The sequence below is a fragment of the Tauraco erythrolophus genome, chromosome 5 (genome assembly GCF_009769465.1).
Source record: "Tauraco erythrolophus isolate bTauEry1 chromosome 5, bTauEry1.pri, whole genome shotgun sequence".
Lineage (NCBI taxonomy): Eukaryota > Metazoa > Chordata > Aves > Musophagiformes > Musophagidae > Tauraco > Tauraco erythrolophus.
This window is the reverse complement of record NC_141469.1, coordinates 33,888,196-33,916,172: the sequence shown is the minus strand read 5'-3', so window position 1 is coordinate 33,916,172 and position 27,977 is coordinate 33,888,196. Positions and strand designations below refer to the sequence as shown.

General features: G+C 36.5%; 1 protein-coding gene across 2 annotated transcripts in view; it reads left to right on the top strand.

The window, feature by feature from the left end:
• KIAA0232 (KIAA0232 ortholog) overlaps nucleotides 1-27,977 on the top strand; it is a 68,396-nt gene that overhangs the window by 2,295 nt on the left and 38,124 nt on the right. For both annotated transcript variants that reach the window (XM_086612087.1, XM_086612086.1), the window contains exon 2: nucleotides 15,582-16,085. In XM_086612087.1, coding sequence (XP_086468213.1) covers nucleotides 15,855-16,085 — 231 coding nt within the window. In that variant the 5' untranslated portion in view covers nucleotides 15,582-15,854. The remainder of the gene's footprint in view (nucleotides 1-15,581; nucleotides 16,086-27,977) is intronic.

Sequence of the window (27,977 nt, the reverse complement as noted above, 5' to 3'; positions counted from 1 at the left end):
AAAATGAGTAGCATGCTATATAGTGTTCTTCGTTTTCAAAGACTAAGAATTATAGGGGAAATCCTGATTTGTACACTGCATTGAAAGCATCAGCAGTTTCTATCCCTGCCGTGTTCTGCTTAGCAGATATTCCCACATGTGCAGTCACAGAACTTTATCAGTTCATTTGTTTTGTGCACGGTGGGGGTAACAATTCTTTGAGACCACAGATTCTGCAAATTTGGGTTGGATACTTGACCCTCTAGCTTTTCTGCTCATCAAGCAGGGAAATTGGAAGGAAAGGAAGGGGCAGACAGGCTTATATGTGACCCAAGAGGAAAATTTGGAGGCCTTTAACTTCTCTTGTTATCTTAATATGCTGATTTCATAGCCTGCGTTCACCACTGCTTTTGTTGTTGTTGCTATTTGTTATTCTTCCAAGTAAGAGAAATTCCATAGGCGTAAAATGATGTCAGCATTTTCCTTTGCTCATTTGCTGTGAATTCTAGCAGGACTAGTGACATACGAAGATCTAGATACTGCTTGTAACTTCATTATTTGTCCTTCTTGAGCATCTTGTGTCTAGGTGAATAGGAGGAATGAAGCAAGCCAAGAAGTTGATTTTATACTTCGTATGGGTGAATTTTCTAGGGAATTTTATTGATTTTTAGGCATAGTGCTGTAGAGTCAGAATATGCTTTCCACCTACTTAGCTAGAGTCCTACCAAAGTCATCTATCAGTTTGCTGCTTCTTTGAGCTTTGCATAATGAAGCGTACAAAATTTGTAATGATGGATGTTGAAAGTAGTATGTGTTAAATGTTTCCTGTAAAGCCATCTAAATGTTAATGTGTGCAAAATAAGAAATTTGAGCTTTTTCTTTCTTTTTTTTTTTAATCTGGGATTTTCTGTGATTTATGAGAGTTAAAGACCCTTATTTCTTGTTTTTCTTCATAAGACATGCATTTATAGCACAGGTTTCATACCTGTCTGAGGGACTAATAATGTGAAGCCTCTAAAATTGTATCATGGTAGTAACAACTGATAGCTAATAACTAGAAGTTATTACTATAGTGAGATGAATAACAGTGTCTGGTAAAGCACAATGTGATGAAGACAGCAAGACTTAGAATTTCTGTAGGCTAAGAGAGGTAGCAGGAACTCTTCTCGTTATCTCCACTGCTAGTAGGGCTTGGAATACAAATGATCTTCTAGGAGCTATTTAATATGCTCTGTTTATTTGGATAGTTTCTGCTATAATGTGGAACAGAGATTGGAATTCTTCATTTTAGTCCAAGAGCAGTGACAAGCTGGTTAGGTAATTTGTAAATTTAATTATAGAAGCAAGTTGCTGTGGTGTGTCCGTCCCCCTCACCTCTGCCCCAAGAATTTTTTCCAAGTAAAGTCAATTTCACAATACAAAATAAAAATGTTTAAATGAATATTTGAATGCTCAGTTGCATTTCAATATACAGACAAAAAGCAAATTGTCTAATAGGAGGGAAACATGTTTTTTCATAATTTGGAAATAATTTACCAGATTTTTCTAGGCAGAAGTACCAGGTAACAGCTGGACTGTCGAAGTGTTTTAGTAAAAAAAGATCCAGATGAGCTAGCTGTAATATTTTTTACTTAAAAGCATCTTATTCTACTTTCCCCAAAGTCAATTGGGTGCATTTATGATGGATACCAAGGGACTGAATGTGTATTTTATTGGGCCACGGTGGTGGCTGGGGGATGGGGGGAAAGGTTGAGTAGTTTGAAAATTCAGTACAAAGATTATTCTTTCACAGACTTCTTACTAGAAGTTATTTCTCTAGCTTTATTGGAAGCTACTGAATATTTTTAATTTTTAATCTGCTACTTCCTTTATAATTTCACATGCAAGTGTTTGAATTTACCTGCATAAAGCTATCCATTGATTATTTCTGCATCATCTAGATTCTGTTCATAACTTTGCTCTGTTTGTGCACTTTGATACCTGTCTTTCCAAAAGATTTATTTCTAAGGCAACAGTGTAGAACTTTCAATCATAAAAAATTTAAATTCATTTTTCACTGTTGTGATATTATATGTAATAGATGAATTATATCTTGCCAAGTTTATGCTTAGTCTGTGCTCAGGTTTGCTATAACAGTTTTCATTTTTAATAGAACTTGGGAAATGTTTAAATTTCTCTTTTTCACCATATTGAGGAGGAAGTTTCAAATATGTGGTCCTTGCAAATTTTACTTTTGTCTATTACTTCCTAGGCCTTATTCTAGAAAGGACTGCATGTGAAAATGTACACTCTGTGCAAAAAAAACCCCTTGTTAATAGAAAATAAATTGTAACATTGATGAAATCTGAATGGTTTTGTGATCTTCGTGTAACTTTTTAACATCTTCCCCTAGTTACTATTAAATTTATATAAGAAACAAGGTCTGCGGGGCAGAATGCTAGACTAGGATTGAAGAGACCTGCAGTTTTCTATCAGGTTCTGCCACTGAGTGAATTCAAGCAAATCGTTTCATCTTGCTGTGCCTGTATTTAAGATGCTGTACGGAAAGGAGGAGCTGTTGACGCCTTTTATGTGTTATTACGTTGTACGAGTGTGGGGGTTTTATTTTTATGGTTTGATTAGATGAACTAGCTTGGTTATAGAAGAATTCTGAAGGGAGACGAAGTTGCATTTCAGAAGAGGTTTTGCATATATAGACTGTGGAATAGAGAGAGAAGAGACTTAAGAGAGTAGGAGTAGCTGAAGGCCAGAAAAAATAAAGCCAGTTTTTGTAATATTGTATAATTTTAACATCAGAACAGCAGAGTCCAGTTGCAAGATAAACTCTGCAAGGTTATTCCAGCTAGTGTTAGTTTAGCCAGGACTTAGACTGGGATCTTCAACAGTGAAGTGGGAAAACATGCTAAAAAATACAGAGTGATTAAGGAAATTATTTTGGTCATTTAGTATGCCTCATATGTGCTTTTTAAGAAAATAAAGTGTTTTATTAGCCTAAAGAAAAAAAGCTGCTTGAAGCATCACTACTGAAGAAATCAGTAATGTGTTTTGCTGCCATTGGATGAGTAATTAATTCTCAAATCCCTGTGACACTGTAATCTGTTATTACAAACTTGAAACAAATTTGAAGACTCTGGCTGAATGAGAGTGCAACATTAGAACACTGCGTTGAGTTTAGGACACTGGAGTATCTTGAAAGAAACGGAGTCAGCTTCCAGTGATTTATCTGATTGATAACTTTACTTGTGAAACTTCAGGAAAATCTTTTGCTGTTTCATGATACTTTAATTCTGCTAGCTGAAGATTTTGAGCTAATAACTGCTAATAATTAGCTAAGGGTTGCTGCTGAGTGACTTCCTATTCTCCTGGTTCTGTGTTCTGGGGTAGAAGTTCACTCTGCTACTTACTTGTCTGTTGCACTTAACAGTGAAACTGAATTACCTATAGGAATTTTTGTTTTATTGAAGTTTTTATAGCTACTTTGCTGAAAATCATGTTGAATTGTGTAGGATGATGCAAGAGTTTTAAAATGTTTCTGTAAGTCCAGGTATTAGTTTAATTTTCATATTTATATATTTTTTTCTCCCCCCACCAGCTTCTCTGAACAAGATATCTTAGCAGCTTGAGAGAAACCTCAGAGTTCCAGTTTTTAGTAACTTTGTTCTTGAGTTGTGAAAGAAGTGGCTTGGGTAACAGTACAGTAACTTCCTTGAAGAGAAGTAATATAATGCTGATCTACTCTTTTTGTAAGAGGTTTTCTGGTGGTGATAGTTAAATATTTTGCATTTTAGTAAAATAACATTTCCAGCTGTCATTTGAAGCAACAAACAGCAAATTTATTATTTTAAGAGGACTATTAACCTGTCCTACCTGTTCAGTTTGTAAACTTTTTTTTAAAAAATAAACAATAGCATTTTTAAGCAACATACTTGATCATAAAAGTGGAGATATCATATGGCAACAAATATCACCACTGTTTTTATGGAAAAGAAGAAGAAAAAGTTGTTTTCCTGATGGTCTTACCACATAAACTGAACAAACAATGCCTATGCAAATGCACTGAAATGTTAGAATATATATTATTACTCTGTTCAAAATTGCAGAGTCTCTTACTTCTTATGTCAATTTCATAAATATATAGAATTTAATTTACTGACATTTTGGATTAAAAATTAGAGGTAGTAGAAGTGCAAGAGAAAAGCATTTGAAACAATTTCCTTTGTAGGTCTGCCATATTTTCTTTGCTGCAAAGTCGATATCTTCTCTACTGGTCAAGTCATAGAGCTTGCAAATTCAACTTGTCAGAACTCTTTGCGATTACTGAGCCTCTTGTGGCTGGCATATTGTACATTTTTACACAGTTATTAATGAAAGCATTGTCTAGATGAGACTTCCAACTGAATTTGTGATAATATATTTTTTATGAAAAGAGTTGTTGAACAGACTACATAGATAGGCAATATTTATGTTTGTTTTTAAACCCTTCATGAGTCCGTTTTAAGCTTTTCAAAAAGGTAGTAATTAACTCCTTGAATCACAGACCAACTATAGAAAACTTCAATGGTGAGCGTTCAGAGAAGGCCTTCATGCAAATTAGTTAATAAAGTAAAATGTATAGTGTGGTCATTAACTAGTTAGATGTTTATATACAGCTGGATTATTAACTTTGTAGGTATAAATGGAGAAACACCATAGCCTTTAAATGGGCAGTGTTATTGGATCTTTGGAATTCATAATTCATTCTTCTTTTCCCTTTCCAACTGAAAGATGCAATGTATGCCTAAGAATATATTGTGTATTAATTGAAATAAATCCTATGTGATTGCACCAAAAGAGTAGCCGCTGGGCTACTTGGTGCTGCAGTAATGTTCCAGCTGGCGTGAGGAGCACTACATGTTTTATCAGCGTGGCCTCACTGGTGGCACAGGGGATGATTTCTCCTAGTTGCTGCCCGTTCCTTGGAGGAGGCTGGCAACGCTGGTTGGGTCACACTGATATCTCTCTATGCACTGAATCATTACAAAGCTGGAGGCAAGTGTGGTTTGATGGATGCACATGTAACTTGGTGCTCAGGTCTTCTCCAAGCCATTACCATCCCATTTGGGAAGGGAGTTCAAACACAGGCAATAGCAGTTAGTAACAGGTAGTCTGAACTGCTCTGAAAGTTGAGTAAATCGAAGACATCAGGAGGGCAGGAAGCAGAGTGATTAAAATAGTCAAGAGCGTATATCTGATCTTTCCATTACTTGTCTGCATCCTCTGTTGTGTTGTTAAGCCCTGCATATGTTCTAGGTGATAGAAAGGCTAGTAAATACAATGAGACACAAGTAGTAGGAAGCTTACAGATTTTACATGCTGAAGGTCCTGAAGATAAATGTTTCAGTGAGCTTAAAATGTATGCATCCTTTGTGATCTTAGTTATATTTGGTTTTGATTTTTATTAACTCAGTTTATGTTTCCTTAAACCTGGGAAAGATTTAGTGAAGTATGATGATGGTAATCAATGATGTGTGGTCTGTTGCTTGTGTACATAGTAGAAGATACAGCTTTTGAGAAATAGTGTCCCTGTGAAGATTGTCATGGGACTGAACAAAAAAGATTAGCTGTCTCCTCTTTCAAGTTGCAGCTAGGCAGGTATTTCTCCCCAGGACTTCCGAGGCCCTGTAGCAGTCCATTCAGGCAATCCTTGTGTGTAATAGACTTGAGGTAAACAGGAGGGAGTGAGATGTTTGTCACTGGCTTTGCTCTGGCACACCAATAAGATCTGCCATTTTAAATTTAAAAGCTTAAGTCATACCAATGTCTTCAATAGGAAAAAGAAATGTAACAGAACAATCTGAAACCTGATGACAGCGGTACTGAAATTACACCGTTGGTTGGGGACTATGGAGAAGTATGAGCTGAGGCACTGTCTACGTTCTTGGGGTGTACACATGCTGCCTTCTGTGTTAGCCCTCGCACTTTCTCTTGGGTTCTTCACACTTTGGTGATCCGTAACATTCTAGGCTAGTGACAGTGCAATACCTGCTTCTCTCTTAACAAACTTGAAGCGACTGGTAATTTCTTTATCTCCAGGCTGCTATTGCAGTGGGATTCTGTTTGTTTTGAAGCTGGATCTGCTGAATAAGTACAGGGTATAGTTGCATGGGTGTAAAAATGTTGGAAGTACCTATCACATCAGTTGAAGTACCTGGATTGGCTTCCATGCTTCATGTTCCAAAGAGTAATGGTGGTCTAAAAGACTTGTGTCTAAATGTAGTTTCTGAACTCTACCTTCCTAACGTTTTCTTGTTATGCTTAAGTGTATCTAACGCTGGGCTGCTGCAGAAAGGGTCAACCCCACTTCCACTCTTATGCCAGATGTAGAGATTTTGTGGCAACAGGGTGAGTTGATCCCGTATTTGTATTTTTTGAAGACTGGCCTCCCAAAAAATTATTTTTTTTTTTTACATTTAGAACAAACTCATCCAGTTTGTCCCTGCAATGACACAGTGAATGGGTTGAGTTCAAAGACAAAATGGTGAGAATGCCAGGAAGCGAAGGTGACAGAAACCAGAAACCGTAGAACATCCTCTGTTGGAGACAGTAGGCAGTTGTGGTGCAGTTTGTGTTACGCTAACTAGCCTTTGAGTCAGCTGCACAGGTTTTTCTGTCCAGGGGATGCTGCTGCTGCTGCTAGTGTTCTCTTTAAAGTTTGTTGTTGCTGTTATAAAAAACATCATTTCTGTTTTTTGCAAACTGGTACTTGTACTTTTCATCAGTTATATGTAACATTGTTTTAAGTTAATTTTTAATGCGAAAAATATTTACTTAAATTCCTTGTGATCAGATGCCAATTTGTATTTTTAAACTTATAAAAACCTATTGTATTTCTAAGTTAGGGTTTGTTTTTTTTTTAAATGTCTCATTTAAACAAAGGAGTAAAATTTAGTTCAAGCATTTTTAAGCAAGCTTGAAATTTAATTCAAAATCCAGTCTGGACAGTAACAAACTAAATTGGAAAAAAAAAGTCTCATGGCAGTTCGTGCTTATCTTTTTTTAAGAATAAAATGGCATTATTAGGACTGTATTGGTAACTGGATAATTTTGTTTAGACATTCTTACAAAAATAATGTTACATTGTAAACGGCAGCTGTGCATTTGAAATCAATTTGAAATTAATGAAGCAGTATTTCACTTCTCTAGATTCAGATAGTCTATAAATATCTTTCAGTTTATTAAATGTGATCAATGTGTGAAGATGTTTTTAACAGTTGTTAGCCCTTCTTAAAATTAATACTGGAATTTTTGGAGACAGTACTTTGGTTTGGGGAGTGCAGGTTACAGATGTGAAGTACAACTGCACAACAAACTGTGATACCAGAAATTGTTTTATTTTGTCAGGTTTTATTTTTTTTCAGAAATGCACTAGGCTCTCTTACGTTTATTGAAATGGAAGTGGTGACTATGTGCTGCATAATGAAGTACTTGCTTTTGTTTGTGTTTTTTTTTTAATATGTCTTTAATATTACGTCTCAACCTCGTGAAACAGTTTCCTAAGTGATGCTATGAATTAGCAATATTTCTGTCTTGAAGGTAAAATTTGCTTACTAAATTATCAAGACACCTAATGAATGATGATCTGCAAAACTTGCCAATTATTAGGGCTTATTAATTACTTTTTAAGTCATATTACATGTAGTGAAGAACCGCTTCCTAGGTCTTCACTATGTAGAGATGCTTCTTGCAGGTGTCTATAAAGTGATGAGGTTTTGGTATGTGGTGGACATAGTACACTGTGACTGTTCTTCACAGTGTTTGTAGGTTTTGCTGCTAGGTCGTGCTTTTCCTCTTTCCATCTTGCCTTTTTTTTCTTTTTCCCTAACTTACAAATTGTACATTTTCTGGCTTATGTTACATGTTTGTTTTGAGAAAGTGGAGAATATTCAGATTACTGAGAATTTGGGGTCTTGGATACGCAGCTGAACCCCTACTGCAGGTTACCTGTTAGCAGGTACCTGCTAATTCTGGAGTCCATTAACGATTGTTTCCCATGGCTGTTTTTGCTCTCTGACAGAATCGATGTTATGACGTCTTGTGGCAAGGTTCATGTATGCGAATCGTGTGCAACCCTATGAGCAGATCCGCTAATTGAACTCCTCCAGCTACTCTTCTTGAAGTGGTGTTCTTGTGTTATGATGAGCATGAATGTTTTATAAGAACAGCTGTACTGGTTCAGACAAAGGCTTTGTCAAATCCGGTTCTTGTCTGCAACAGCATCTGCAAGTGAGCTGCTGGGGTTGAAAAAGAGCAGGGAGAGTATATGTGATACCTCTCCTGAATATTCCCGCAGCCTCTTGCTATTTTCAGCCCAGGGGATTTCCTGAGCCTGGTGTGGTTTGTCTAGTTGGAAACTCTCAAGGGATCACTCATGTTCAATTTCCTCTGAAGCGCATCTGATTTTTTTTTTTTTTTTGAGTCCTTAGTATCTTTTGACAAGGAATTCCTAATACCTGTTTTGTGAAGTTTTATACATAGCTCTTACTAACTTGTTGGTACTTTCTAGTAAAAAAATACATTGAACAATTAATCTCGATCTATGGAGAGGCAAGTCGTCTTTGATATATCAGGACCGTAGTTGCAATATGTGTGCAAAACATTAATTCAGTGACACAAAGATTACTTCAGTTTTATTCTGTGATTTACTCTTGACTGCTGCTGGGTTTGAGTTTATAGTTTCATGAAATACCTAACATATTACTTAGGAAATAAATCCTGGGATTAATAGTCAGTTTACAACTTGTTGCTGTATGTATTAATAGCATGGAGTTGTTATTCCTGCTATGTCTCATTTCAGGTTTATCTGTGATGAATTGTGTTTGCCTTTTTCTTGCCCAGTTCACTTTTATAAGGTCCTTCTGCATTTTTTTTCAGTTATTTTGTATTCACTATCCCTGATAGCCTGCTGTTGTTTGGTAGCTTAACTATGTCACCCATCTCATCTTCCAGGTCACTTAAGATTTGTTAAGCAATGCAGGTCCCAGTGCAGAATCCTACAGAACTGTGCTGGTGACTCCCCTGGTGTCATCTTAGTTATATCTCTGTTGTTTTTCTTTGCTAACTGAAGTAAATGAGGCTTATATGGTAGCTCTTGAATCCTTTAAGTAATTTCATTAAGCTTTTATACAGGATTAGCAGCTTCAGATTTTCATTTGGATAAGTGTTATGAAAATAAGCTTGCAGATTTATAAGAAAAAAAAAATCCTGCAGTAATACCCACAGACTGGTTTGTGTCACCACTTTAGGTTCTCTGATTTGACTGAGTTACGCTAGAACCGTATAGCATAAGCCCAACCTCGTTAGACTTCAGTCAACTGTAAAATATATATCCATTATAAATGAGATTGGGTCACTCTTGCACTTTCTGATAATATTTCTTAAAAAAGAAAGTTATATGTATATGTAAAAGTTAATTCATAGAGCTACTTTTATGCTTCCCACCACTTTTGTTGTTCCTTGCTTTGATTCCAGCCAGGTGTTTTAGTATGTGTTTCTCGTGGCACAGCAGTGTTTCTGAAGCTTTGTGGCAGAAATTGGCTGAACTGGGATGGAGGGAGAGGTTTGTTTATAGCACAGGCATTATCAATTTCTTTTGTTTTATGATAGTGTTTCAGTGTCTTGGTCATGGACCGAGTCCCTGCTCTGCTGTTTGTTGTACAATAACATCAAACATCATCAACACATAAAAAAGCTGTCCTTGCTCTGAAGGCTATACAGTCAAATTTCTTAGATTGTTGAGGAGTGTGGTTAAAAAATAACAACTTCTTTTACTTCTGATTTCACATGTCTTTTAAAGGCCATGTGAAATTTATTAAGGACTCGGTTTCTATTGTTCACGAGATTTTAAATAGGCTTTGTTTCTGGACTTGACAGTGCCCTCCCCAGTGTGTGGCCATTTGGTTTGTATGTTAAGGATTTGCTTAGATGTTTCACTGAAAGAAAGAACAGAAATGATGGTAAAATTGCTGATTCCTCCATAATACATAAGAACAATTTTGGACTTCTGTTACCGTCATATGATGTGATGATGCCTTTGATTATCAGTCTTCTAGAGGGGACTATAATTTACTGAAGTGAATGTGTGATTTTAGTATATTACTGACCAAACTTGATAAAATTTTCACTTTGATTTGAACTAATTAGTATTTGCGTATTTTGGCTATATGGAGTTTTTAGGGAGAGGAAGGATTGTTTGCTGGGAAAAAATACTACTTCTAAAAAACTTAGTCCTGGTTAGAAAATGTGGACATTTATAGCCACTTTTTTTTTTTTTTTAAAAAAAAAAAGCTAAGAATTTTATAATCTTTTTTCTCTGTGCTTTGAAAAATTGTCATCTGCTATCAAAGACCATAGTGTGGGGAAAAAGAACTTTTGAAAGTGAGACCTGTCAATTGTAAACTATGTAATGTACTGGCATATTTCACAGAATAATAGAGGAAACTTTGTATAAAACAGCAGTTACAACTTAACTATTACGTGAGAATGTGTTTGGTCTAATTGTTAGCATGCGGCAGTAGGCAGAATGAAGCGCTGGACGCACATGTTATCTCTTTGGGGAATGGAAGGAAGGAAAAAGGTAGTTTCTGTAGCTTTAGCTAAGAGATTGACTTCTCTGTAGTGGATGTATCATAACGACTAACTTTGACGCTTGAGAGGCTTTTTTTTTCAGATTATACAAATAAATAATGTATTCTTTTTCCACTTCCTTCAATAGGTAGGCCCTCTATTTTTTTTTTTTTTTTTTTCCTCCATTGAGTGTGTAGACCCCAGTGTAGTGACTTTAAGCCTGCAGACAATTTGCTTCCTTTTTCAGTTACCTTTTTGTGACCTCCAGGACATAGGCTGTGGACCTTTAGTTTACCTGAAAGGACAGTAGTAAGGGGAATGGGTTTTACTCTCCTATTCCAATGTTTTCTTTTACTTTAAGTCTTGATGGTAGGTATATCTTTAAAAGAACTTGAAAGCTTGTTAAAGCATTAAGTCTGCTAATTTTTTTCATTTACAAAAAACGTTTGTTCAGAACCTTGCTGTATGGAGGTATAATTTTCAGAGACCTCTTGGTGCTGGTAAAACACAGATGAGGTTACCTTCTGTTGATTCAGTGGATTTTGTGGTTTGGCTTCGGTAACTGTTTTCCAAGATTAGAAACAATTGGGGAAAAAAGGCTTTACTCTTCTTCTTAAGTGCCTGAAAAGAACTTCTTTTTCATATGAAAGAGAATTGTGGAGAGAAAAAGTTGCTGAAGAGGTGGAAATGTCTTGCCTGGAGTGAGGTTTTAGCCAATCTACTCTTCCCGTTGATAGTTTGATAAGAACGGTTACTCGTGCTAGCACTTCTTTAGTGGTCTTGTATCAAGCTTCATTGAAGAATGATTTAATTACACTTTTATTTTACTGCACTCTTTGCTAACCTTAGTGTAGTTTTACGCTATGATGCTGTGTTTATGTAGACACAGCTATCACAAGAAGATGTGTGACTCTTATTATTGTAGCACCAAGACACTTTGTATATATTTTTTTAAATAAATAAATATATGTTTGTTATGGCAATATTCATATTCCATTTCACTTATAGGGAAGACTTGGATTATTTAGTCTTCAAAACAAATTTCTTACTATGCAAGAAAAACTCTGTTGTAGGGAACAAATCTGTAGTGTTCCAGTATCAGTTTCTATAGTATTGATCCTCCATCCTGTTTCTTGCTATAGATATTTAAAGTTGTAGCTTTTCCATAACTAGATTCAGGAGACTAGAAATCAGTTATTGTCTTCCGCTGTCGTCTTTAGATCAAAAGAATGCTTGGTGACTATTACACAGAGTAGAATTTTGAGAGAGTATCCATTTTAAGATAGTCTAAGCTGTAAAATCTGAATGTTTACTTACACGATATTGTATTCTCATGCCTTTACAAGCTACTATATAATTTGGCTCTTGTGCCTATAGTTGTTAAGCTATTAAAAGCTTATCTAACAGTGACCTTTTTAAGGTCATTGATAGTATTTCAAAAACTGATGGTTGTGAAAAATTTGACTAGGAAGTGGAGTAAGTAAAAATTATTTGAAAGAATTTCAGCATGTAATTTTTACTTTGGGATTTGTAAATAATCAGTAGTTTGATTATGATAGAGATGTGTAACTATTGATTGAGATATGTAAATTTTTATTTGGTAATTCTTATTATAAGTCATGTCCCTCCATCATATTTTATAGCTGGAAATGGAGAATTCATTCCAACTGGGTAGTTAAAATAACTAGCTGCGGAGAAGGGATTTGGAGAAGTACTGAGACGACTCAATATGAGTTAGCTGCAGGAAGTCTCGTTTATTGCGCAGTTCTTATTGCTTATATAGACAGTATTTGCCAATAATCCTGAGACCACACCTTTTCTACACCATTATTGGATGATACATACGCTTGTCATATTTAACAGCTTATTTCAAACAGGTACCCGCCTAGCGAAGCTCTGCTCTAAGCAAACACTACTCCCTTATCATACTGCATAGTTTTCTTATCCTTAACTTCAAGGGCATTCTGCACTTGAGGCCTAACTTTAGAGCTCCAGTCTCTATTTACACAGGATTTTCTTCGTGCAGTCTCTTCAAGGATCTGCACTCCGACAACTAGCCTTGCACAAATTACTCAGGCTGTATTATAGTCGTCCTGTACAGATTAGCCATGACCGTTGTGAGGATGGAGAAAGCTATTTTTTAACAAGAAGTGTGAAAAAGATTAAAAAGAGATGATACCTTACTTGTCAGAAAATGTTTTCTCTTAAATCAAGCTTCACATCTATTAGCAGAAACGTTCGCTCTTTGAGTGACTTGTATTAATTTGATATGGAAAGCCTCTCTCTAGTGCTGGAATGGGAAAATACTTTTTCATTTTGCACAGAATTTTGTCAATTCTAAAACGTAATAGAAATATGTCTAACACTGTAAAACAAAGTACTCAAGACAGTTAAAATGAGAACTCTCAAATATTATTTCAGAGTTTGGTTGAGATTTCCAGTTTTTATATCATATTATATATATATAAACTTAAAATAGTGTTAATATAGGTAATTTAATATGATATTAAAAAAGGCTGCACTGTAATATTTGATCATCATAGAAATTCCTGTGACAACTTGTTTCCCTCTCACTCTCTCCCCTCTCCTCCCCATCTAAAAAAAGCAATACATGCTTTAACTGGTCAGCCGAAGTCAATCAGATTTTGTCAGCCTAGATCTCAAGAACTGAATTTCTCAAATGCCTCGTGAAATATGTGTTAAGATGTAAAAGAGAGGCCTCGTTATCACCATATTAGGGGAAAAACTGAAGCATAAACTCAGTCTTTACTGAGTGCTAAGGATCTAACTATGTGTCTAAATTTTGATTCAAACTCCATTTCCAGAAACCCATTGCTTTGTTAGAGCGGATACTCAAAACATTCAATGAAAAATGTGATCACCCTAACCAAGCCCTTTCCATCTTGCCCCTCTTTGCTCTTTTTGATGATATCTTTGCAAACCAAAGACTACTTGGAACATGTGTTTTGTTGTCCCTCTTTGTTTTCTGTATACTTTGTAAAAGAGAGGATTATGGATAGATGAGAGATCTGCAGAATTAGAATACATGAATTTCTCATTTGGTCACTTTCTCACTTCCCGCCCCCCGCCCTTTCATAATTCCTCTTTCCAGTTGAACTTACTGTCAACTCTGTCAAAAAGTTGTTAATTTCCTGAATGTTCAGTTAGTTCTGTTGCATGTCTCAAAAAAAGACAAATCAAGAATGCCAGTTTTCTCAGATTTTTGAAACGTGGTGGACTGACTGGGGATTTGTGGCATTGACTTGGGGAGAGTGCTCATCCCATGCTGTGATGTGGAGTACCAACAGGAGAAGAATGAAGTTAGAGTGGAATCTTGTTCTTCAACAATTAAGAGGATATGGACTGCTTAAGAGTTTGAACTTGCGGCTCTTAATTTGGAGTATCTTGATCACAATGTTACACTTTTCTCATACTTTCTGTTCTCTGATTACGTGATGAAGCAGTAACCTCCAGGCCCTTTGCAGAATGTTTCTGACTATTGTTATTTGTGCTTGAGAGATTCTGACTAATAGAAACGTGTTACTGACAAGGATTGAATACTCTTGCATTGCCTACTTTCTCAAAATAAACATTGCAATCAGAGCAGTAAGGTGGTTTTAGCATAGGGTTTTGTCAGCTCTGTAGCAACTGATTATAATGGGTTTCTTTTTGATGATGTCGCAATTAACTTGGTAAAAATCTGGAGTATACAGTTATACCTAGGTGGTGATGCAAAGAAAGCTCCTATCTTTTGAAAAGAAAACTACTATCTTTTGTTTTGTGGACATTGGTATCAGCTGTAAGGTCACTTTCAATTTTGTTTGGCCACAAAACACATGCTGCCCACACTATATAGTTTAGATGGTTATATTAGATGATGTCTGTCTGAGTGTGTTGATCATCTTGCAGTGGGGTTGAAACAAAACAGTAGATTTTGCTTAGATCCTTTAGTCTTTGTTTCCTTTCAGTGAAGGCATATTTCCTGCTAGGATTCAAGCTATGATTTTTTTCTTACTGAGAAGCTGGAGAGGAGAGAGAAGGCCTACGCAAATGCTAGATTGGCATGTGGTTGTTTCTCAGACCAGTCCAAAAATGCCTTTTTTAGGACTGGCTTCTTCTGGGTTAGAGGGCAGAATGCTTACATGTGTGGTGCTTGCACCTTCTGCTCCTTACTTACCAAAGTTGATTTGGGATTGTGGGTGGTAAAAGTCTTAGGATGGTTTGTCTATTTTAGAATATGGTTTAGAGTGTAAGCTCTCAGGTAAGACTGGCGTATGCTTTCTGTAAAGAGGGTTAGATGTTAATTCTGGCGCTAATAAATTACGTGCTGCTCAAATTTGCTGAGTTATTCCAGAGATTTATATTTTTATGGGGACAGATTTTGGATGATAGAAATGCTTTGCTGTCCTGAGGCAAGGCAAATGTTGAAACTAAACAAAATTCAAGTCTGAAGATAGCAACTGTTTAGTGGTAGGATTTATTAAACTCCTGGCCAGATGAATTTTATAAATTCAGTGTTGATAAACAAGATATGTTTTTCTATTCCAGAAACAGAAATCACTGCAAAATAGTAGGATTATATTGTCTTCTAGTGATGCAAAATATTCAGGCAGTCTTTATCCAAACTAACATAGATTGGGTTGCGTGTGGTTTTTTTTTATCAAAGTGGGTGGGTTTTTTTAGCTGATAGTGGAAGTAATAAAATCTCAACTTTCCCATAAATCTAGGTCAAATATGTATTTCAATCAACAGATTAGTTTTGAAGTCTTTGATGAAAGAGTCTCTCTTCCTGCATTAAATAGTACCTTTTCTGAAAGTCACCTTCAAATTTGGAATAACTCCTGTTACTCTTCAAAACGACACTGAATAGGTGTACTATATATGTGGATTCAGCAGTATGTAAATGACTGCTTTCTACGCTGGGTGGGTTTTTTCACTGTTTAATATTATTCATGTGTGGATACATATTATCACAACTTATCATTTTTTCCTCTTTATAGGTCCTGCTGGGGACTTGCATCTGGCCTCAATGTGAAATTAAGGTAGAAAAACACATCTACATATGTGTTTGCTATTAGGATTTAGTTTATTCACTGGTCATGCCTGAAGAGTGATGTTCGTCTCTAGACGGCTAACTGCCAGGAAATATAAATGATTGTCCTAGAAGTCAAGCCTCTCTCCTATTTACTGGAGTGAAAATCACCTCCAGATATCGACGGAATATCAACTACAGAAAATGCTTCACGTTATAAGGATGCCAGCCACCTAGATTCATGCGCCCTATCTGTACAGTTGTTGTGGATGGTTTGCCATCTGAAAGCTCCTCAAGCTCTTATCCAGGCCCTGTATCTGTTTCTGAAATGTCTCTGCTACATGCTTTGGGTCCAGTGCAGACCTGGCTGGGACAAGAGCTAGAGAAGTGTGGCATTGATGCCATGATTTATACTCGGTATGTCCTCAGTCTTCTGCTGCATGATAGCTATGACTACGACCTGCAGGAACAGGTATTTACATATTTTAGATGTTGTCCAGTGAAAGTGAGTTTTGTATCAGTTATGTTTTGTGTATGGTACATGGATATGGCTCACATGGGGGGTGGTTGTCTTTCTGTGTGGGGGTGGAAAGGGGTTATAAACCACATGGGAATCAAATTCGATGGGTGACACAAGATTGATGGAGTTAGTTTGCTGTATGAGCAATTACATTAAACAAAATTTTCACATTACTACAATTGATACCAGAATTATTAACACTGAACTGTTTTGTGTCAAAAATGCAGACCTTCAGTACTTGTAATTATACGATTGATTTAATATTGGAACATTAGTAAAAGAATGTAATTCTTGTAAACTGTGTGTCAAATTGGCCTGCTTCACAGTAGTTTGTAGGCTTCCCATCACTTCTCGTGGATTTTACCTTGTGCTATTTTCAGTAGAGAATAAAAGCACTTTTTTTTTTTTTAAGTATTCAAGTATTTAAAATATATTATTGCACATACATTATTCATCTCTTCTAAAAGAATGTTAATGCTGAATCCTGATAAATAACATGCAAAGGAGCTGTGGAACAGTGAGTCACTCTACATGGCTGCAGTTCATAGAGGGCAGGGGAAGAAAAGTGAAGCTCTGTATTGGATAATTCACAGCTCTATTACTGTTTCCATGTGCCTTTATTGCTATGGATTTTATATGTCCCTAGAACATATTTTTCAGTCTCGATTTCACAGTTTTTTCTTCTTTTTTTTTCTTTTTTTTTTTAACTTTAATTTCTCTGCATCATCAACCTACATCAAAATACTTTTCTGAATATAGGACTCGGGGAGGTTTTGGTGTTTCCAAGAAGGGTTCAGGATACTGTTGATCATAGACTTTGTCTTACAAGGTGGCTGTGATTACAGTGGGAAGAAAAGAAGAAAGGAAAGCAAATACCTCTTACTTGCTGGCTCAATTATTAGTCCTTTTTTTGTTGCTACTGTTTTGGTTAAACTTCACACATTGCTACCTAACTGCTTCAGAACTTTCGTTGTTTTCTAGTTTACCTTTTTTAAAATCCAGCAAGAGCAGGGCAGGGTGTTGTGGAATAGATGGAAGTGTAGCTAAAGCAGAAAAAAATCCATGTCAGATGCTGCCAGTTTCTGAACTCTTAGGTACCATAACTGTGCCTTCATGCTTCCGTTTTGCAAAACAGAAAACTTTATGTGTAAAAGTAATTTTTGTTCAAAAGTTTGTCTGGCAGCAGTGGAAATCACCAGGAACAACCCCATGATTAATAATAATAAAACCCCATGATAAGCACTCTCTAGAAGGTACCTTAAGAGTGAGCGTATTTAGGTCTTGGTCAGACATAAACATCTATATTTTAGAAGAGGACAGAATAAAGCTCCAAAACCTGTTTGAAAGGAGGGTGTGGGGTGAGAACATAAAAAAGAAACCAAGTGAAACGAGACCAGAATTTGAGAACCTTTATAGATAGCCCTGTGGCCTTGGGAGTAAATGAAGACTTATTTTTTTTCAGTCCATTTTAGAGCATAGCCATAACTGTGAAGTCACTACTGTGATAATTTGAAATGACTGAAGCGCCAAAATTAGTTTTCTTCTTATCAGGCTTTGCAAGAAGCAGGGTAACTATATTATGAAAACCTCTTTCGGTTTATTTCTCGTTTCAGTACCTTAACTGTGTGCTTTGTGGGTTGATAGTGGAGCTTTAAGGAGTGTATCTGCTCTTTTTCCAAGTTTGGAAATTGGAAAAAGATTGTCTGACCCTAATGAGCCAAAGAGGGAAGAATACTACATGCTGACAGGGTAGCCAAAACCAGTCTTGCTGAGTGGGTGCTGCAGTACAAAAGTACAGGATGTCTTCTGAATGACATCGCGATCTGAAGAAGCTGGAAGTTTCATTTCCATCTCCTCCGATTTTGATCCTGATTATAATGTACTTTTATTGCTTTTGTTCCCTCTATTTAACCATATTCTAAGTTTTGAGACCTAATATATGTTTAGTTTTGGGATGATACTCTGTAATAATGATTAGATGCATATGTTGTGAAACCGACCTATTTGCTTTCTCAAATAACTTAGTCTTCAGAGGTTGCAGATTCAATTTTCTTATATGGCAAACTAAGGAAATCTTAAAACATATGTTCCTGTTCTTTTATTTATTTTATTATTCATTTTTATTTTACTTACTGCCTACTGGTTATTTTTGGTTTAGTTTAAGCCATTCAGAAAGAAGAAAATCTGTACTCTAAAGCATGTGTTTGGATATAAGCTGTTTCAATCCAATGTTGGTGATGGGTACAACATTAAGGCAAAGGGGAAAAACAAATACTAGTGTTGTTTACAAACAGAAATCAGGTAAGAGTGTAGCAATTAAACATCTAAATGAGAAATAATTTAGGAGTAAAATACTGAGAGTTGCTGAGCTGCTTTAACTCAGGTTAATTCTCATGGAAGAGTTGGTTCTTGGCATCTCAGGAATTTTTTCTCCCATATGATTCCTTTGATTCTTGAGAAAGATGACATAATTTCCAGGGAAAGAACTGTACTCAATAGGGGGTTTGTTGCAATGATTTCTCCCCAACTTAGAGGACAACTACGAAGAGGAGGGAGGCTCTCTTTTCACAAGGAACTGTGTGGAGATGACAAGGGACAATGAGTACAAGTTGTGCTGGGTGAAGTCTCTTCAATAGGAGAACAATTTTTTTTTTTTTTTTTTTAATAGTGAGAACAGTCATTCACTGGAACAACCTCCTCAGGAATGTGATAAGAGTTCCCCTTGCTGGAGATTTTCATCATTCAGTAGGACAGGGTGCTAGATAATCTTTTCTAGGCTCCCTTTCCCTTGAAAGGATGGACTAGATGATCTTTCAAGGTCTCTTCCAACCTGGGCTGTTCTATGACTCTTTGCTTACAGAACTCTGTTTCTGTGGGGAGTGATTAGCCATCACTTCTTCCAAAAAATACAGCAGTGACTTCTGTTTTGAACAGGTTAAAAGGCCTGTGTGGTCTCTGAACACCCAGAATGGAATTACACGTATGAACAATCTATTGCAATACACTTTTTTGGGGGAGTGGAAGTGGTGAAGAGGACAATTTTAGGAAGTCTTAATCTTATGGATACTGTATAAATTATCTTCATTAGAAATGTTGCAAACTGAAGTTAAGAGGGTAATTAAGATCTTTCACCTCAGAATGTTGATGACATCATTAGCACTGTTTTAGTCACTTCTGGGAGCTTCCTTCCCTGCTTTCTTTATAGTGTTCTGGTGTCATCAACTGTAGCAGAGAAATGAAACTCTGAAGTCCTGGACTGAGGCTTTGTCAGGTAAGTACAGAAAGATTTAAAGTAAAAAATGAATGAAAAAACATCCTCAACCTTTCTAGGCATACCTAGCTATTTAAGATATCAGTGTTGTGTTATCAGTCACTTCTGTTTATGGTTAAAATGAGTATTTCAGAAGAACATAGGAGTCTTGATTGATTAGGTCTTCAGGGTTATTTTTGAGAATAAGCAGGATGTTCCCTTCTGGTTTGTTCGTAGTGTATAACATGTGGTTTCTGGTCTTGATTCTGCTGCAGACTTCTGTGGCTTTGATCACTTGACCTCTCTTCCTCCGATATTATCTGTCTTTGTACTGTGAGGTAGTTTTATATGTGGATAGAAGATAAAATATGTGTAAGGGTTTGGTGGGTGGTGATTTTTTTTTTCTTCTTTGTTTTTGTTTGTTTTGATCTTTTCGTGTGAATCTGGTTTTGGGAGTCTTTTTTGTTTGTGTTTTTTGGTTTTATTATTACTGTTAATTCCATGCCTTGCCCAATTAATAGTCTCTGTTAGGTGTCATTATATGGACACAGGCTCAAGATTGCAAAATGATAGATCCGGAAGTCATGAGTTTTCAGAGAGCTGATAGAAGCTTTTTGTGAGTACTTGCGTGCGAGGCTGTGGAGGGAGGCACAGTACACAAAACATAGGTGAAAGTAAAACCTTAATGCACTTCAACCAAATTTTACTGGAATGTTTGCAGTTTTTATTCTGACTCACTAGCTTGAACTGAAATATCTATTAAAATAGTGGGAAAATTGATAAGCAGGTTTGTTTTGCCCAGCTTTGTTTCAAAGTACTAGAGAACTTTCAAGAAAGGAGATAAAGGCTTTGTTTGTAAGCCTTTGGTCAGGCAGCATGAAGGTCTAAATGCATGTTATGCATACTTTACGTAACAAGTGTCTTCTGTTGCTTTTAATCTAGTTCTTTCAACTCAGTTTTGGAAGTTGGCATTTTTTTCTGACCCTCAAAAGTAAAAATCCTAAAAAAGTTTTTTTTAAAAGATAATATTTTCCTAATTCTCAGAATTCTCTCTCTTGTACTGCAAGCTGTGTTCTTCTGTGACCAACATGATTTTTTTCCTTTCGATTTTTCAGTTCATAAGAGGAAGAGTTTCATTGTGGAAGACTAGTTATTTGTAGACTGATTTGAAATAGTTCCATTCAGGTAATCTTTTACATGGAGGCATAGAAAAAGTCTTCAGAATGATAGCTGCACTTCTGCTGACTCTCTGATCATAGTTTTTGTTCTTGCCTTTTCATCACTAAGACATAGATATTTAAAGACCAAAATGTAGGTTGTGGGTTTTTTTATATATATATATATATTAAGAGAAGAACAGAGTGGTGAAAAAGAGACCTCAGCCCACCTATAATAAATTTTAGGTCTTTAAGCTGTGGTTTTATCTCCGTAAACACTTTTGGCCAATCACTTTGACATGGGATATCGTTGCCAACTCTTCTGCATTTGACTAGTGTGTGCTGGCGACACAGGATGCTTTTTGCTGACAGTACTTCGGATGCACCTGCTGGGTTCCAAGATCCAGTCGAGTGTGGGGCATTTGTTCTCCCTGCCATCCCATGTTAACCCAGTAGAGGGACCTGATGTCTAGATTTATAGTCCAGTAACAAATATTTAGTTTTCCATGTGTTTATTTTAGGGGGAAGAGGATATGTTTTGTGTTTTGTTTTGAAGTGAAAAATCTCATCCACAGCCTAAAGATAGAAGGAAAAATGAGGATTTGGTCCTCTGTTCTACACTAAACTAATAAATGTTGATGTGGCTGGTATACTTATTTGACAAAATATGACAATGGACGTTCTAGTATAATTGCAACTGCTCTTTTATCATCCCCGAGGAATAACTGTGGGTCATTCAAACTCATTTTTTTTATGCATTGAAATATGCAGTGTGTAGTTCAGTTACAGTAGGGTAATGCTGTGTGACTGCTGCGCACGTGTCATTAGGTTTCAAAGTTCACCAGCAATATGTAGAAGCAACATGTAGAAGTAAATTTCTTGAAAGCAAAACATTTTCAGTTTAGTTTGTATTTGCTGCTTTTTAAGCTGTGCAATATTCCTGTAGGAACAATTTTTAAAATTTTCTGACCTTACCTTTTTAATCATTGCCCAAACTAAGTATGTAAAATTCAGGCTGTGAAAATTTCTGTATGAAGAACAGGCTAGTTAGGTAGGGAAGGGAACTGTGAGACCAAGACTTCTGCCTGTACTTTTTCATATGATTAATTTGAAGTCCTTAGAGTACTCAAATGTGTACATGTTTGCAGGATAGGGAATAAAACCCTTCTTTTTCTCATATATAAACATGTAAAGAAGAAAGAGAGCAGGTTTATTATATTTAGGAAACAGTACTATGTCCTCAAGTTAATATGCCCATAAAGCTTATTTATTAACAGAAAACAGTTTAATTTTTGTAAAAGTTCAGACAACTAAGTTAAAAAGTTCACAGAGGAAAACTTAGCTGCACTCTCCTCCTCCCCCTTTCAGGAGTGACTAGCTGAAGACTGCATAACTCACGCTGTCATATTTAAACTTTGGAAAGTAAAAAGTCTTTTGTATACAATATTAACTGGGTGAGAAAAACTGCAGAGATGTGAATACCATTCAATTAAACAGTGGAAGATGACTGAAATGGCTTTTCTGTAAAGGCAGGTGCCTCAGAAAACTCCCAGATCCCCTCTCTGAACTGCTGTGTGTGCAGCACATGAGGGCCTCTTGTTTTTAGTCTCAGAGCAGACTTGTGATTCCCCCGGCGCAATGGGCTTTGTCCTGGGAAAGCACCTGTAGTTCCTTTGTGGGGAATAGCTGCACCTATAGTTGTTTCGCAGATGCTGAAGTCGTTTCAGTTGAGTTGGTTTGCAGATGCCATCAGCACAAGAGCTTCTAGCCAAAGCTCATGTGACAGTTCCGACCAATGCGACTCAAGTTCGTTCTGGTCCCTCTCTTTCTGGTCTCTCTTTTTAAATTTTAGTTGGCACTTGATTTATTAATTATGAGATAACTGTTCTGTTCTGTATTTCTGCCTCGGACAGATGTGGGGCAGATTTGGAGTATCATGGACTACACATTTGTATTATTTATTCCGTTTTAGAGATAGGAATTGCAGTGGCAGGGATTGAAGCTCGGTGGTAGGTTCTCAGGGTCATTGCATTTGTGCAAGCTGTACAGGTTTCAGAGTAGCTAGCTTCAGCTGATAGTGCAAAAGAAAAGTGTTCTCAAGGACTGTGGTTATCTGAGAAGTTTTTCTTTCAGACTTCTGCTTTTGCACTAGTGTGAGTGATCATGTTGAAATGCTGGTTCCTTTGCAAACATGTCTATTCCAATATGTGAAACGTCCATTTCAGGACATCAAACTTAGGTAGGCTCCGAGTGCCTCTCTTACATAATGTCCTATTGAAGTAGGCACATCTGTGTAATCTAGTTGAAATGTTATCATTAGCTTGTGCTCTGAGTAATCTAAGCTATCTTTTAAAATAGTACTATATTACTTTTTTGTGTCTTTCTAAATAGCATCTCATGCTTAGTTACGGTGTATCTCTCACAGCCATGTAAAAAGAATAACAGAATTACTTTTTTTATTGTGAAGTTATGACTACTAATGTATTCTCACAAAGGCTCACTTAAGGCAAAACAGAGATGCCAAGGCTCAAATGCCTTTCTAGTTAGTCCTCCTAAGAGTCAGGATTTATTTGCAGGATTCTATGATTCTGTCTCTGTGCTGATACAATTGTACTGTTTTGAATTCTGGGGCTAGCTGAGATAACTCCTCAGTGTGCTTTGTACAGTAGGCCATTGCGTGACGGTATGCTCACCACATGTCTCCAAGCATAGGTGTGCACTGGCTGTATTCTCTGAAATCAGATGATTACAGTGGTCTGTGATGCTTGCCACATAATTTATATTCCTGAGTCCAAGAGAGGAACCATAAATGCTGTGAAATAACTTCTCCAGTCATAACATGTCCCTTTCAGATACGTGGACTCTGTAGTGGCAGTTGCTATTGAGTTCTTGAGTTTCTTTTCTGCCATGTAGGTAAGACGTGCAAGTAAAACTAGGTCTTTTTTAGCTGTAGCTATAGCTTTGCTAAATTTTCTTCTTTTCTGTTTTTGCTTTAATGGGAAAACTCTAAAGGCAGCCTGCTCAACAAACATGGGATTTCAACAGATGCTGCATTTGCATGTTCTCTCACTCTTGGGAGTAGGTGTGATCAAATTTCTTCTGCTTGGTTTCAGCCTAGAGTAACTTCTAATTAGTAAACAACACATAGACTGCCCTTTCAAGTTGGTAGGATTATAAGCAAGATTTTATAATTGACAGAAACTCGGATTACAGAATTTTATACTCAAATTTATTGGTTTTGATAGCTAAAGTTCTTCTCTGCCTGCAAATAGTGGAATCATCAGTCCTGAATGCCTTGAGGACCTTGAAGTTGAAGCAACGTGTAGTGTGGTCTGATACATTTTTATCAGCTGTTCTGTTACACTCCAGTTGCATGGGATTGTAATGTTCCAGCCACAGCAACCAGGAAAGAGGTGACTGAAGTGGCTAGATGGTTCTCTGGCTTTTCACAAAAAGTCTAAGATGAATTCTTTCTCTGGTACTACCTGGATTTGGAGTAATTATCTAACATAAAATAATGTTTTCCAGTCTTCTCCATTCTGTCATAGCAAGGCTTTTAACATGGAGAGGACCTCTCCCTGGAGGTGTTCAAGGCCAGGTTGGACGGAGCCTTGAGTAGCCTGGTCTAGTTGAGAGGCGTCCCTGCCCATGACAGGGAGGTTGAATGAGATGATCTCTGAGGTCCCTTCCAGCCTATGCCGTTCTATGATTCTATGACTTGTGCTGCTCTTATTTGCTGTTTGTCTGCTGAACCTCGTGTTGCATGTCTTTTGGACAATATAAGCTGAGCTTGTGCCACTGTTCTCATGTTTTCTTCTGAATTGTCTGCCATATGTATTATCTCATTATCTTTGTTTCAGTCTGAGGCAGCCTGTGAGGAATGTCTGAGCCAATCCTGGCCCATTAGACCTTTCTCATTAATTATAATGAGTTGCAATGTCTCTTAAAATTTTCGCGAAAGCCATTATGAAAAGGTATATGTCCCCATGACCCTAAGCAATCTATAAGAGTTTTTCCTGAATCTCAGTTTAGAGGAAGTATTTTTTCAGGGAAAATCATGGAAGGTATTTACACAGTCTGCTTCTTGAATAATCTTAAAGGTGAAATACACGTGTGATCTGTTGCAGTTTTTACCAAGTTCTCCATTATGAGATCCTCCTAGAGGTAGTAAGGACCTATTCCATTTTGGATATAATTTATGAGTATTCAATTCTCAGCCTATCCAAACATCTCGAGTTGATTTTTGGAGTTCTTTGAATATGCTTTTAGAAAAGCTTTCTTGCATTGCACAATGGTTCATACCTGTCCACATGAACGTTGGATTTAATTAAACACCTCTGTTGTAAAAACTCTGCTTCCAGAAGAGACGAGGCCTGCTGGACTACCTGAGTTTTCATTATAGCAGATTATATCGTCTTTGTTTTCATTTATTCATGACAAACCTTGATAGCTGTCACTAACTTAAGATATACTGATGATGGACTATAGCAGGGGAAATTTTGTGGACTGTGTGTTGATATTCAGGAATTATTTTGGGTGTGTTTGTGGAGAGAGAGAATGAGAGTGCCTTTGGAGAATGCTTCTGGCTTGAGTTGAGACTTCTGTCTCATAGACGAAGTAAAGATCTGCAAATTCTTTAGTTTCTGTCAAAGCATTTTGGAGTTTGTGGTGTCTTGTACAATCCATGACCTTGGTATCACTGTTGTTCTAGGTGATCTGTCTATTCCTGGATTTGAGCTTCTTTCTAAGGAACGACAGCATATACATTCACCGTCCACTCTGTCCACATGAGCATTCATTCTGTTTTGCCCTTTGGCCTGTCCAGTAATTTGATGATCTATCTTAATTGAATTTGAGCATCTTTAAAAAAGTTTTCTAGGAAAGGTTTCTCCTACAGCTTGGTAGAGGAGCCTGCAGACTAATGCCCCAGTTTAGAACAAGCAGACAAAACTTAATCTTTCTGTACTGCACTGGAGAGGAACTGGCCAGCCATTCAGTAGACACATGACTCCAAACTATTCGTGGCAAAAGTACCGATCAACTGTTCTACTGAATCTTTGGCAGATGTTTGCCCTTTTGAAAAAACCTGTGGATAACTTTTTTCCCCTTCCTTGGAGATACCTCTTAATCTGTTAACTGAGAATTATAAGAAGGAAAAATTGTTCACATATGTTGCTCAATCTTGCAGGACTCTGCTTGCATACCTTAACAGTTTTGGGAATTCTTTTCACATTAGATGATCTTGTCTGGATGTTTGGGTTACTTATTTTGATGGTGTTTTTTGAGTTGGATTCTTAAAGGGAGAGACTCTGTGAGTAATTATTTTGTGTTTGAGAAATTAAGACATTGAATGGTTCTTATTTTTTGTATGAACTTGTTACTAATAGTTCCTTGTTGAAGCAGCACATTTTGGCTGGCCGGCAATAACTTGAATAAGCAATTGGTTTGTGCTGAAATCAAAATGCTCAGAAAAGAGTTCTTCAAAATTTCTCTGATTCAGGATTTTTTTTAACTCAGTATTTTCTTCTTTCTTAGAAGAGAATGGAAAGTCTCTCGTGTATATTTTGAAATAGAAGTGTTGACACATAAATAATTATGGCTGTTCAATACATTATCTGAAAACTTGATATACTTTGTTCATCATCTTGGTGTGTATCTAATTCAATCTGTAGTGCATTTATACAGGAAGAATCAGGGAGAATCTTAGGGAATTGGTTTCCCTAAATTTACTTTAAGCAAAAAAACCTGATTTTTTAAAACATGGTTTTCTGCTGATCTGATTTCCCAATTTGGGGAGTTTGTTGATCAAGTTATTAAATCTGATTACCTTCCTGGGTGTTCTGCTGACAAGGCAAATTTAAAGCCTGTTTACTTACCTGAATAGAAACTGAGACCTTGACTCATCTATTGTTTCTGCATCAGTGAACTTGACTCCATCTTTTCTGAAATACGAATAGGTCCTGCAGGATTCCTGAAGTATGTTTTAACTGATTTTTTGTTCACGTAGACTATGAACTTCAGAACAATTTTCAGTCTTATCATAAGATGTCATGTTTATTCTCTTACTGATAGTAGATATTTCTCTATTATATTTATAACAAATGAAACTAAGAAGAATCACTACCAAACTTGCTTTTCTTTTGCTTCTTCAGTTTCTTGTTAGTGTGGAGGGAAACGATGGAATTGCTGCTTTTGCATAATTGAGCAGGGAAACAATTTAGAAATTGCTTTCTGAAATTTGCACCTATATGTTAATTCAGGATTGAATTAAGCACTCCAAATACTGGGTTTCTTGAGACAGCATAAACAATACAGATACTTCACCAACATTTTTTTAGGTGCATTTATGGTTCTTAAGTTATTCTTGTCATGAAACTTTGCACTTTCAGTATCTTTACGATTAAAAGTCTCTAATATGAAATTATTTAGTTATGTAGTAGGTAGGTACAGTAAGACTCTGAAGAATAGATGTTCAAATAGCAGTTTAGATATTCAAACTTGAACTTTCCCAGTATCCAGATGCCTCGACTTCCTGTTCATATTTGTTTAGCATTGGGTGGTTGTCCCTTAAAAAATTAAGTAGTGGTAGTCTGTTTTAAATATTAGAACTTCGTAAACCAAATTTCAATTTTCATTCTGTATGTATGCACGCTTTTTAAGTCTGTATGTTTGAGGTGGCATTGCTTTTATGAAACGTTCAGCAACCACTGAACAGAATTGTGAAAATTCAAAGTTATGGTAGAGCTTTTGCATTAATATGAGCATTATCATATGTTCTGTTAGGAAACAAAGGTAAATGAAGGCATCTAATGGCTGAAGAGAACAGAAGTCCTTAGTGATTCTTTCCATGTGAAGTAACTAGTTTACTTACCTTTGTGTGTACAAAATCTTTTGTTGAACTGCTTTCTTTCCTGTTTGTCATGGACTTAATATTTTCCAGCCAAAGGAGTAAGCCTACTAACAGGCTCCTGACCACTGCAGACAAATAAAAAGGAAACAAAACCCACAGAGGTAAAAAAAAAAAAAAAGCAAGAGATTAATTTTAAGCCATTTGAAACTACTGGATTGTCTTTTTTTAAATCAATTTAGTCATCATAAAAGCAGAATTCTACTTGGTTTGTGTGTCACACCTCAAGTTCTACAAACTTTTTTTTAATAATTTATTGAGTGGTTCTGATAGATTATAACACAAGAATTACATGTTAGTATTTTTTTTCTTCACTCTTCTGTAGTGTTTTATGGGTGTGGTGTTTGATTTGTGTGCAGAAAGTGCAAGTTCCTCAATAAATTTAGGCTATATTAAATGCATATATAGTGCTCATAAATATTGTAGTTTACGTGAGGATTTTAAACTTCAAAATTTTATGTGGAATATCTGTAATCTGTGATGTTTGCTGATCTTGTAAAATCTGAGGTTAAAAAATGAGCAAGTTTATC